This window comes from Liolophura sinensis, chromosome 3, assembly GCF_032854445.1.
Source record: "Liolophura sinensis isolate JHLJ2023 chromosome 3, CUHK_Ljap_v2, whole genome shotgun sequence".
NCBI lineage: Eukaryota > Metazoa > Mollusca > Polyplacophora > Chitonida > Chitonidae > Liolophura > Liolophura sinensis.
This window is the reverse complement of record NC_088297.1, coordinates 13437695-13451603: the sequence shown is the minus strand read 5'-3', so window position 1 is coordinate 13451603 and position 13909 is coordinate 13437695. Positions and strand designations below refer to the sequence as shown.

The following is a 13909-nucleotide window of genomic DNA, read 5'->3' as shown; positions in this document are numbered from 1 at the left end:
TAAAGAAACAATTGTACCAACCAATCTACTGTATATTTTCTAATAGGGTTGGGTTAATCCAGTGAAGAATTTTTTAAGGATGGCCTGGAGTGAAACCCGTCCAGCCTGTAAACTTCCACTCCACAGAACAAGGTGTTTGACATCAGTCAGTCTGTGTATCTATCAATTCACTCCACAGAACATGGTGTTTAACATCAGCCAGTCTGTGTATCTATCAATCAGTTATTCAAAGCGTTGTTTTGTGTAGGAGGATTTTTTGGGAAGGATGATGGCTCAGGGTTCCGAGCAGCGCTGTTGTCAGGACCTCCTGGGGTGGGGAAAACCACCACAGCCACACTTGTATGTCAGGTGAGTAATAACAGTAAATCAGGGTTCATACAGGGGACTTGAAATCTCTGCAGGTTACGAAATATGTCGATGAAATTAATTTTGTGGAAACATTTGGTCTGGATAAGTTGATGTCTGGATGAGGTGTCATGTGATGCTGTCAGCATGTTCTCACAGATTTATTTGTTTGATTGAAATATTCTTGATATGCCAGTCCAATAAGTTTGTGTTTTTGGAGATTTTGGGCATGATATTCAATAATATTTCATCACAGTTAGGTGACACCAGCTTTATTCTGCGTACGGTAAGTGACCTGAAGTTTCATCTGTGAGTTACTGTCATTCACTTTCGCACGATCTGGGTTGACGGCAAGATGACAGAAAAGAGTGATTAGTCCTCCTCTCGTATCATTACCATGCATGGCACTTAGCAGCTTTGGTTGCTAATCCTCGCCACATGATATTAAGTCACTGACAGTGAGGTGTGCAGTCTCCCAACTAGTAAGCCTACTTGTACATCCCTAAATATACCTATGAATGAAGTAGTGTTAAGGAGGCAATTTATTGTACAAACCTTCAAATTCCAAACACTGAAAGCATGACCACACCAAACAAGGAATGTACATGCTGGTAGGCCTAGTCTGCCGACTATTCATGCTAGGCCAATGTAGAAAGTCGCCTCACACCGTTATCTGGCAAACGGTTGTCAGCTGACAGCCCTCGTTGTGCATTGAATGTGTGCACAAATGTATTTCAGCTAAAAATGAATTTCAAAGATGAATTGTCTTCAGCTTCACGTGTCCATGTAATTCCAATTTAATATGTCAGTTTTCATGCACATTTGTTTCTTTACAGTTGGAACTGTTGACCTATTGCAGAAGAGTTCCTTTTCCCGCGTTTTTATGTTGGGGAACCTCCATTACACACAGAAAACATACTCCACGCGAGCTTTCCAAAAACTACCATGTTTTGTTTTTACCCCTTTTGGTAGCACTGCGTGTGAGCTTGGCATATCAGGAGACAGAATTTGTTTGAGCTTCGGTCACATTAGGAGTTCGCACAACACCGTCACTGGTGTAATAAACAAAATGATTTGTGATTTTTTGTATACAGTTTTGCCCAGGCATGATTTACATGTCCCCAACGACAGATAAGATTATTGTTTTGCCTTTTTGCCAGCATGTGCTGGATGGGTAGACACATGGAAATTTCGAGTCCAGTGATTGTAAGCGGCTACTTTCTACATGTAGATAAAACCAATCTGTATGTCTAAAATTTCATCCGCAGGTGACTTGATTAAGTAAATTAAGCATTCATGTTTACAAAATATGGGCAAAAGTTGACAGTCTTTCAAATCACACCAGAATGAACAAGAACTGTTTAGCTGCTGTGGTGAAAACACACATGTGTAGGTGTTGTTTTCATCGCAATTTGACACCTTCATCTCATCTGCTGGTAGGCCTAGTTTGCAAGTTTGCATTCTCAGTATGCTAAATTCTGCTATAGCTTTGTGTACGGAGAGCCCAGTAGTTTAAAATGGACAGTCGACGTGACACTCCACATGCATAAAGGGTAGTCACGCTGAATCTCCACACAGTTTTCTCCCAAATTCCCATTTATCACAAGATAGTGATAATAAAACAATCAACCTGTCGTGAAATGCATATACTAAAATTATTATGATTAAAACTGAGGCAAGCATGAACTGTTGTTGGTAGTAGCACAGGCTGCTGCTCAGTGAAGCGTGAACTTCTTTATTACATTTTTGAATGGTCAGTATAGTCCCCTGACCACCTCGCACTCATTCAGTTACAACCACAGCGAACGCAATGAATCCTGGGATACACTTCAGGAGTCCTAGGGCAAAACTTTAGGTCATTTACCATATTTTGACAACTGTGGTATAAAAAGGTAAAACTGAAAATTTTTTTTTTCTCAAATGTGGATATTATTCATTATTTTCCTGTTTTTTTTTTTAAAGGCTTTCCAATCATATAAATATGGTGGGACAGTCCATATTTCCCACAAATTAGACAACTTTTTAAATTTTATTTTTAATGAATGATTTTGGAAAAAGATTCATTCTACCCATAAAACAAGAATTTCACTTTGCCTGGCCTTATGGGGAAAACAAGACATGCTCGAACTTGCAGTAGTTGATTGTATGTGCCATTTTGTATTTACAGGAGGCAGGGTTTTCCTATGTGGAGCTGAATGCATCAGATACACGCTCAAAGAAAACGCTGGAGAATGTGGTGTCTGAATCTCTTAACAACCAGACACTCGTGGACTTCCTGGGTAAGACCTGGCATGATAGACCTACCCCCACTTCGATAGCACTTGGGTTTGCACAGGGCCTTGAAAACCTTGAACTTTATTAAGTAAACCTTTAATAAAATGCACTTGGCTGATATAAAATGCACTTGGCTAAAGGCAACTTAACACTCAGTACACTTCATGAAACCGGCCCCAGGAAAATCTTTGGTATTGAGATTACAAAATCAGCAAGGGCTAGTGTTAGTAGTATTATCACACTGTGAGGGGGAAGTTTGTTTTCGAACATCTCTGAAATTGCTCAATGTGCTGCTGTATATACACTTACGCGTGAAATGGAAAGTTTGATATTTTAACATTTTATAGTGCTTCAAACTTAATAATAACTACTGTGTTTTTCTCCTTCCCTCCAGGTGATCAGAAGAAGACCACCAAAGGTCCATCAGGACAGAATCACTGTATTATTATGGATGAAGTGGACGGAGTGGCTGGCAACGAGGACAGAGGTGGAATTCAGGTGAGAATAGGTCATTGGTGTGTGACACAGGTATTCATTCTTACTATCGGTCGCCATGAAAATTGCTCGTAGTGGACCACTTTGGTGGCGTAATGGCTAGAGCGCCCACCTCGAAGTCCGGAGACTTGGGATCAAAGCCGTGCCAGGTCATACCAAAAATTTTAAAAATGGTAACTTGTGTTTGGCTCACTTGGTGCTAAGCATTGGAAGGTTAGAGCAGGCAGGCAGGGCTGGTTGGCCTGGTGTCAGTGAAATGTGACTGGATTTGGCGTCATGTATTGTGTCTTCAGCATGGTACTTCAGTGGTGGCAGCACTTCGACGATATAGACTCACCCTGGCATAAGAAGAAAGTATATAAGCACTTTCTGAATGACTCGCCTTCATATGGCAGAAAGTATGATGTCAACCGAGGATACTTACACACATACATGCTCTCGGTGTTTCTGTTCGTCTGATTTTGTGAACAAGATAATCTTTAAAAGTTTTCAACCCAACAAGTTCATATTTTTAAAATATTTTTGAGTACTGCATTAAATCACTGCATCGAAACTGTCATTTATATACCAGGTGGCAACCAATAAGGATGTTCCAGGTCAATAATTGCAATGCGAATTCCCACACAAACATCAAAGAACTAAGAAAGTATATGAAATATGAAAATATGACGGAATTATGCAAAGAGAAGCAGTCAACAGTTTTCAGTGATGTTGAAAAGACGCAGGGCATGTTCTAGGCGACTGTGTGAAATCAATTTTCAAGTCGTGTACCATGCTAGAATTTAAGTTGTTGATGACAAAATGTGTGTCTCAGGCGCGCCTTGATTGCTACTGTTCATATATTCAACGTGGTGATCTGATACCAACTTATCTTGTCTCTCTTTGTTCAGGAGTTGATTCAGTTGATCAAGCAAACAAAGATTCCTATCATATGCATCTGTAATGATCGTAACCATCAGAAAATGAGATCCCTTGTCAACTACTGTTTTGACCTGCGCTTCTACAAACCAAGACTGGAACAAATAAAGGTAGAGTATCAGGTCTGGAAATAACTTCTTCAGGCATGGTCGGGAATGGTAGATCCAGGATCAGTCCTTGGTCGAGTCACACCTAAGACATTAAAAGAGGAAGTTGTAACTTCCTCGAATGGCATTCAGCATGAAGGGGATAGTGCAACAACTGGTTAACCCGCATCAGTATAATGGCTCGGGCGGGGCAGCTTATTTGCCTTCGGTAAGTCGTCTCAGTGAAGCAGCACTAGATAAAAGAGCGGTGGAAGTCCGTCCTGCAACAAGGAGGCACATTACATGCACTCTAAGCATTCCTACGTCTTTATATGACAGAAAAATTGTTGAGCACGACGTTAAACCCCAAGCGCTCACTCACTGACTCTTCATGCATGGTTGACAAGTTTCAAAACCCAGTCAATCCAAGTAGTGTTTTGAAGATACCCTACGTCATTTACATATAGAGTTTGTCAGGCACCATTGAGTTTGTACCTGACAAAAATGGGTTTTGAGGCCTGACACTGTCCCTGTCAGGCTGCTTGCTTGTAGGCTTGCAGTACAGTGATTTCAGGGGTCAGTCACTATTTACAAAGGTTACATTCTCACCTGATATTTGCTTCTTTCGCACGGTAAACGACCTTGCACTAGTGCATGTACATGTAGGTAATGTTCATCTCTCGCCAGCAGCCAACAGTCTTGTGCATTTATTTTACTGCAGTTATCTCCCTTTGTCTTACCTATGGTTTTCTTTGCAAACTTTCTGTGTTTCACCTGAAGTTTAGTGTGTGTAAAAATGTACTTTCAGACACATACGAAATGAAAAAATGGCCTTGAAATGATACTTCTAATGGAACACTTAAGTAGTTCTTTTAAAAAATTAATCAAACTTTACAAAAGAAATCTTTTCTCACTTTGTGTTAAAGTATCAGAACTCTATTACAACTTAAATTTAGCACAGCCTTAAAAGCTCATAGAAAGCATGCGTTGCATTTCAAAAAAAATTTTAAGTAATGTCACAATGTTACTACGAAAGTGAACCTTTAATATTTTTCTAGATATGGCTCTGGAGGAGTGAGACTGGTACTGGTTGTTAATGCACTGGATCACTGCTATTATCAGGCTTGTGATTAATTAGGTTGTGTGTTCAAATCCAGTGCTCGCTGCTTTGGCTTCGGACCAATCTTGTACCTAAATTTGGGATATAGTATGAAAATCTGTGATTCTTAATGGTCACAACATGTAGTTAGTAGTGCTGAAAGCAGAATATTGCATTCTTCCCCTGCTTTTGGAAAAGTAAAGATTTAAGTATGTTGTTCATTAGATGGTCTAACCATGTGAGAAAAAAGAAACTAAATACTCCTGCTACAGTTACCTGTATACTGGCTAAAAAGATCTGACCAGGTGTCCCAATAATTAGAAGAAATAGGGTGGGTTCATTTTTTGACCCCCTCAGATCGAGCTTGGAAACAAAGAGTGCTCCACGTATAAAATTTGCATATTTAGCAAGGGATTTAAATTCTGTTCAAATTTTCTTGCCGAACTTGATTTCATTGTTGTAAGCTATGAACTCCTTCCCCATTTCAGGGTGCCATGATGTCCATTGTATTCAAGGAAGGCTTGAATATCCCCCCTCCAGCATTGAATGAGATCATCCTTGGGGCTAATCAAGATGTTAGACAGGTAACTCTCATAACCACTCCTGAGGGAAGAGAGTTGGTTTGTGAGTCTCCCATCACAAAAATCCTTGAACCATTTTATCCTAGACAGTTCGCACCATGATGAAAAAAATGTGTCTACAAAGGAAGGATGGATTTGCGGCAGAGCTGGAGCACCAAGGAGGTTGCATGTTCAAATCCAGCTCTGGCTCTGGCGTTTGTCTCAGTAGGACTGTCATGTACCTTGATCGATTAAGTGGCTTGCTCTGTGTCCTGGTTCAAAAATAAATATCTGAACTACCATCTGAGACCACCTCTGGCTATGGCTTTTGTCTTAGTAGGTACCTTTGCACAATTTAGTGGTCGCCTCTGAGTGCTCAGCTCAAAAAGGAACAACTATCTGATACATTTACATAATAACAGTCACCCAAACTACATTTGCAAACAGAGGTCTCCATGGCTCAGTTGGTTAGCGCGCTAGCGCAACGTAATGACCCAGGAGCCTCTCACCAATGCGGTCGCTGTGAGTTCAAGTCCAGCTCATGCTGGCGTTCTCTCCGGCCGTACGTGAGAAGGTCTCCTAGCAACCTGCGGATGGTCGTGGGTTTCTCCCGTGCTCTGCCCGGTTTCCTCCCATCATAATGCTGGCCACCGTTGTATAAGTGAAATATTCTTGAGTATGGTGCCAATCAAATAAATAAATAAATACATTTGTAAACATGAGATGGTTTATAATGTTTTGATCTGAAATAACAGAAATATCATGTGACATATCATGTGATATATCATGGTGGCCTCGCAAGCTCTGATGTCTAAAGTGCGATGACTGTCAGATCCGTGACGAATCAGGTCGCATGTTCGAGTACTGTAATTCTTCAACCTTTTCACATATTTGCAAGGTGTTTATTCAAGCATATTCTGAAGGCATCATTGTATATAGCCTGATAGTTTTATACTTTGTTTCAAACCCTTAAGTTGGCCAATCCATTCAATGGAGCTTTGTCTCCAAACTCAAATTGAAAATGTGTGTAAAATGCGCTAAATGTTGCTCTTTTAAATGCGAAAAGGCTGAGGAATTAGGATGCTGATCTTAAGTGAACAAGTCTTGAGTGTGCTGCTTAACACCAATCAATCAATCAATCAGTTAATCAGTCATGTCATGTAGTTGCAATATGATAGTTTAACTGACACAGTATCATTTTTTGAACAGGAATGTCCTGAATCAGTGTGGTTTAATTAAGTTCATTTGTTTGCTGGATTTGTCTCACAGGTTATCCACAACCTGTCTATGTGGTGTGCCACCAGTAAATCTCTGACCTATGAGCAGGCGAAGGAAGACTCCACGCGTGCCAAGAAGGATCTAAAAATGGTGGGTGCTTTGGTCAAGAAACAAGTGCATGAACTCTTTGCCCTTTTGGGTCTTCAGTTATTAGCAGAGACATAAACTCTTCATCCGTTTTATAGTGCCCTAGCTGGCTGAAGTGCTGTTATAAGCCGAGTCTGCACTTCAGGAATTTCCGAAGTTTACGCAGATTGAAACGAGACAGGGTGGGGGCTCTAGCGAACTTACGCAGCTAAAAGACCTGATTTTACAGCAGACATACTGGGCTATACGAGATGTATATTCATTCTAACAAGCACGGTAAAATTTCGCGTTTTAGCTGCGTTAGTTTGCGAGAACCTCCATTCTGTTTCACCCATATCCACATGAACTTGCAGAACTCAGCTTATTGACGCAGTGTATTGATCAATAAGGAGGCAAGCTACAATCCAGTCCTGGCGAGATTGGTTGCTGCTTTAATTCCAGATGTTCATCAGAATCTATCAAAGAGTGGTGGTTTTATTCACCCCCAAAAACTGGGCTTCAGAGGTGTGTGGGAAACATTGCACCTATTAGAAATTTTACATCTTTTCAAAAAATTAGCGATGGAGACAGGATTGAGGTGCTGTTTGCATGTTACCTCAGAATCTCCTTGCTGGTTTGTTTTCCCTCCAGGGACCATTTGATGTTTGTCGGAAGGTGTTTGTGGGCGGAGAGGAGACGTCAAAGATGACCCTAATAGACAAGTCAGATCTTTTCTTCAACGATTACAGCATCGCACCATTGTTTGTTCATGAGAACTACATCCATGTTACACCATACTCAGCCAGGTAAGTTTGAGAACTACATCCATGTTACACCATACTCAGCCAGGTAACATTGAGAACTACATCCATGTTACACCATACTCAGCCAGGTAACATTGAGAACTACATCCATGTTACACCATACTCAGCAAGGTAAGATTGAGAACTACATCCATGTTACACCATACTCAGCCAAGTAAGTTTGAGAACTACATCCATGTTACATCATACTCAGCAAGGTAAGATTGAGAACTACATCCATGTTACACCATACTTAGCCAGGTAACATTGAGAACTACATCCATGTTACACCATACTCAGCCAAGTAAGTTTGAGAACTACATCCATGTTACACCATACTCAGCAAGGTAAGATTGAGAACTACATCCATGTTACACCATACTCAGCAAGGTAAGATTGAGAACTACATCCATGTTACAACATACTCGGCCAGGTAAGTTTTGAGAACTAAATCTATGTTACACCATACTCACCCAGGTAATGTTGATAACTAAATACATGCTACACCATACTCACCCAGGTAAGATTGAGAACTACATACATGCTACACCATACTCACCCAGATAATGTTGATAACAACGTACATGTTTCACCATACTTACCCTGGTGATATTGACAACTAAATACATACTCCCTCAGGTAATGTTTATAACAACATCCATGATACACCATACTCAGCCCCGTAAGTTTGAGAACTATGTACATGTTACATCATACTCAGTTAAAATAAGATTGAGAACTACATCCATGTTACACCATACTCAGCCATGCAAGATTGAGAACTACATTCATGTTACACCATACTCATTTAAGTGAGATTGAGAGCTACATCCATGATGGACCATACTCAGTTAAGTGAGATTGGGAATTACATCCTTGTTACACCGTACTCAGTTGAGTGAGATTGGGAATTACATCCTTGTTACACCGTACTCAGTTAAATGAGGTTGAGAACCACATCCATGTAAGATCATACTTAACCAGGTAAGATTGTGAACTGTAAATTCATAGTGTTAACTACATGTAACTATCTGACAATGTGTCAGGCACCAATCACTTCATGCCTAATATTTATAATGTTGTGCCGAAAATTTTTTTCAGGGAGATAATAAATGCAGACCGCAAATAGACAAAACAGTAGAAATGTATAATAAGGTATTCGCTTCAGTAGATTTCTTGCCTTACGTTTTTCTTCCCGGTGGAATAATATTCTCAGTTCTGCTCTGAAGGGGAAATTCATATGATTCTGCTGATTTGACACTTTCACAATATTGCGCCAATGCGACATGGCTAAATCTTACCACTGACTGACTGAGCACACATAATGTGGGGACAGCTGCTGGTGGACAACAGCGCCATCTATGATGTCACTTCCACACACTCAGGTTAACTGTGTTTTAACCCTGTTTTGTTTTTAGCTGCATTAAACACTGCATTCTACTAGGACAATGAATGGAAGCCAAGACACCGTCTGTGCTTGATAAGACCCATTTTATTGTTATCTATTTATTTATTTGATTCGTGTTTGACAGCAGTTTTATTGTTTAGAGCCCAAGTAACGTGTGGGTGTGCAGTGGCTAGCTAACGGAATTTGGACCATGTATAATGCTGTAATGGCCAGAGCTGTTTACTGCATGCTATCTTGCACTGAGAAACATCAATAAAACGATACTACTGACATTTGAATGTTCTTGTATTGAAATTAGCCCATGAAAATATGATCAGGAGTGGATAGAGACAGTTGCACAGAGCTGAATATCGAAGTAAGCCCATGAAAATGTGATCAGGAGTAGATAGAGACAGTTGCACAGAACTGAATATCAAAGTAAGCCCATGAAAATGTGATCAGGAGTAGATAGAGACAGTTGCACAGAACTGAATATCGAAATAAGCCCACGAAAATGTGATCAGGAGTAGATAGACAGTTGCACAGAACTGAATATCGAAATAAGCCCATGAAAATGTGATCAGGAGTAGATAGAGACAGTTGCACAGAACTGAATATCGAAGTAAGCCCACGAAAATGTGATCTGGAGTAGATAGACAGTTGCACAGAACTGAATATCGAAATAAGCCCATGAAAATATGATCAGGAGTAGATAGAGACAGTTACACAGAACTGAATATCGAAATAAGCCCATGAAAATGTGATCAGGAGTAGATAGAGACAGTTACACAACTGAGTATCTCCTCTTTATATGAATCTCTAAATTTCTACCAGATAAATTGATCGGCATCAAAACACTTGAGACGAACATCAGCCAGACAATGTCCATGTCCAGCCACTCATTTGCAGGCTTACTGTTTGCATGAGAAACAGTTCGTGCAAATTTGACATAATGGAATAATTGTTCAGAGATAAGAAGAGATCTATCTGTTCTCTTTTGTGTTTCAGGGGCAGCAATATACGGCATCTGTCACAGCTTGCCAAGGCAGCAGACAGCATTTGTAACGGTGACTTGATTGAGAAGAAAATACGCTCTCAATCCAAGTGGGGTCTGCTTCCCATGGAGGTAGGTACAAAACTAATAAAGAAACTATGGTAGAGTGCATAATGTGTTAATATTAAGGAGCTTTCCTTGGTGACACTAAGGGAGTCTGGTGTTTGAACCTCTTTTGTCATTGGGTCCTCCGTGGCTCAGTCGATTAGCGTGCTAGTGCAGCATAGTGACCCAGAAGCCTCTCACCAATGCGGTCGCTGTGGGTTCAAGACCAGCTTATGCTGGCTTCCTCTCCGGCCGTGCGTGGGAAGGTCTGCCAGCAACCTTGGATGGCTGTGGGTTTCCCCCGGGCTCTGCCCGGTTTCCACCTACCATAATGCTGGCCGCCGTCGCATAAGTGAAATATTCTTGAGTACGGCGTAAAACAACAATCAAATCAAATCAATCTTTTGTCATTGAAGGTAAAAACAGTCCTACTGCATCACGAGACCTGTGAAGTTCTCATTCAAATGATTAAGTTATGCTACCCTAATTCCTCAAGCTTTTCGCACATGAAAGAGCAATGTTCGTGTGCAAGCTTATCAGTAACTGCAGTCAGAGCCATGGATTACTCCGGACACAACGAGTTGAAAAACACAACTGAAAATTCCTGGTATTAAATAGCATTCAAATCAATAAACCAATCAGAAAGTTGGTCCTCAACTTTTAACACTTTAGCTTTCAAAACTCAACAATATTTTTTTAGCCATTTTCTACAAACCCTACCGTACCACAACATGCTCAAAAATTAATATTGGAGAGTGCCCTCAAGGGAGGTAATATGGTGGGACAATGTTGGATGTTGTTTACTGATTTGCATGTGCTGAAGTAGCATTGTTTTATTGCCAGGCGATCTTTGCTAGTGTGATTCCTGGAGAAGAGATGAGAGGTGGTATCTCACAGATGATTGCCTTCCCCAGCTGGCTCGGGAAAAATTCCACGCAGAATAAAAATGACAGAATTTTACAGGAGCTTCATACTCACATGAGTCTACAGTAAGTGTGTCAGTGGTCTACAGTAAGTGTGTCAGTGGTCTACAGTAAGTGTGTCAGTGGTCTAGAGTAAGGTTGTTGATAAAGCAGTTTCGCGTGAGGACTCCAGTGGTGAGGCTGTGCCCAAGCAATCCTACATATGTCGCCCAGTCTTGTCTAGTGGTGGCAGGTGTGTAAATTAAGCTTAGAGAGCCGCACATGTAAGAAATATGACCATGAGAAATATGCACACTTTGTGCGATTTCTTTGGTCCACTGTCCGTACTTCCAAGACACTCCGCCGGCCTCAATAGCACAGTTGGTAGAGCACCCGCTTTAGGAGCACTAGATCCAGGGTCAATCCTGGGTCGGGTCACACCTAAGATCTTAAAAGAGGAAGTTGTAACTTCGTCGCTTGGCGTTCAGCATGAAGGGGATGGTGCAACAACTGTTTGACCCGCATCAATATAATATAATGGCTTGGGCGACGCGACTTACCTGCCTTTGGTAAGGCGTCTCAGTGAAGCAGCACTAGATACAAGAGCAATGGAAATGCGTCCTGTAACAAGGAGGTGCATTATATGCACTCTAGGGATTCCTTTGTCGTCATATGACTGATAAATTGTTAAGTATAAGGTTAAACCCATGCACTCACTCCAAGACACTCCTAAATCGAAGGATTAAAACTTCTAAACTACAAATGGTAGGATGACGTCCTAATGGGAAAAGATTCAGCGCCGAAAGTTTTTATTACATTTTTTTCCTACAATGATTAAATTTGTAGGCATGATTTTAAGTCATTTATCATAACCTTTATTGCTTAATATGTAATGTATACATGTATAATTTTAAAACTGTTTTTGTCTACTAAGCATTTCTTCCGACAAGAGAGGCTTGAATTTGGATTACCTCCCTTTTATGAGGAAATCTCTAACAGATCCCCTGGTGGAGAGAGAAAATGATGGTGTGAAGGATGTGATAGAAATGATGGACAGCTACAACATCATCAAGGAAGACTTTGACAATGTCATGGAGGTCTCTAAGTGGCCGAATAGTTCTGATCCATTCTCAAACCTAAGTTCAAAAGTAAGTCTAGTTCTCATTATTATCCTCCATACTGAAGATAACACTTTCTGGATACAGAGCAACAGAACAGATTCTAATGCTGCACCAGTCTGGGTTTTGAACCAGCAACCTCTGAGGCCATATAACTTTGTGTCTAATTCTGAAGTCACTTGGTCAAAAAGCCCTTGAATTTTGAGGAAGGAAAAGCGTACGAAGCCTGTTACTTGTGTGAAATTTTCAGGAACCTGACACATTGTGACTTCTTGGCCCCTTTTTTGGACTGTTTCGAACATGATTTGGATAGTTATTAACAAGGCTGGCTTTATTTCAGACCAAAGCATCTTTCACGCGGGCTTACAACAAGGAAAGTCATCTCACGCCATACTCACTTGGAGGCGGGACGAAGAAAAAAAAAGGAAGAGGGGGTGGGGCTGATGAGTCTGGGTTGCTAGGCGAAGAGGGTGAGGAAACCAAGGCGATGGAAGAAGAGGAAGAGGAGGATAATGACCTTGAAGATGGGATGATCAAGGTGAGACTGTTAAACTTGAACATGATTAAAGGTGGAGAAAAGAAAAGCGTTAATTATTAGTGAAAAGCCGACTGAAACTACCTATCTGTACGCCAACTACCTACCTGTACCAAAACTACTTTACTCCTTTTGTTGTTCATTTCTGTAACAAGACTGGGTTATCATGATTTTTATCTTTCTGTTCATTTTTGATCATTGTTGAAAATGGGTTGTATTAAATGAGATATGCAGTGTCCAGAGATATGCAGTGCTTAATATAAAAATGAATATATGTTATTGTTATTTAGCCCTCGTTTCTGCTGATAACTTTTCAGATGAAAAAATCTGCAGGTGGTAAGAATGCAGCAGGAGGGGGAAGCACAAAGGGAAAACAGGCCAGCGAGTCAAAGGGCAAAGGTCGGGGCAAGGGCAAAGGGAAGAGCAAAAGCTGATAACAGTGCACACAAGATTCTGTATATTGACTACATAACATTGTCCTCAGCCGTGGGTTGTGAGTGCTGTATCGAGTGAGCAGTTATCGAAAATGAGAATGTTTGAGCTGACTACAATTGCTTGATATATGTACCTTGAAGATTTTTGAAGTGACTACAGTTGCACAAAAAGTTAAGGATTTTATAAGCTACTGCAGTTGCTTGAAAACTTCAGGGTTTTCTGTAAAAGTGGCTGCAGTTGCTGGAAACCTTGCAGTTTGCAAGCAGTTGCTTGATGCTTTGTGATTCCTGAACTGACTGCATTTGTTTGAAAACTTGAGGATTACTGAGCTGGCTGCAGTTGATTTAAAATGAAAACTTGAGGATTTCTGAGATGAATGCAGTTGCTTGATAACTTGAGGATTTCTGAAGTGACTGCAGTTGCTTGATACCTTGAGGATTTCTGAGGTGGCTGCCGTGGCTTGAAAACTCTAGGATTTCTAAGGTGACTGCAGCTGCTTGAAAGCTTGA

General features: G+C 40.7%; 1 protein-coding gene across 1 annotated transcript in view; it reads left to right on the top strand.

The window, feature by feature from the left end:
- LOC135463383 (replication factor C subunit 1-like) overlaps window positions 1-13399 on the top strand; it is a 31471-nt gene extending 18072 nt beyond the window's left edge. The window contains 12 exon segments of the mRNA XM_064740642.1: window positions 248-348; window positions 2513-2624; window positions 3014-3117; window positions 4005-4142; window positions 5706-5801; window positions 7047-7145; window positions 7773-7927; window positions 10320-10437; window positions 11254-11399; window positions 12247-12460; window positions 12771-12968; window positions 13256-13399. Of these exon segments, the coding sequence (XP_064596712.1) occupies window positions 248-348; window positions 2513-2624; window positions 3014-3117; window positions 4005-4142; window positions 5706-5801; window positions 7047-7145; window positions 7773-7927; window positions 10320-10437; window positions 11254-11399; window positions 12247-12460; window positions 12771-12968; window positions 13256-13399 (1625 nt within the window).
- Window positions 13400-13909: the final 510 nt, after the last annotated feature.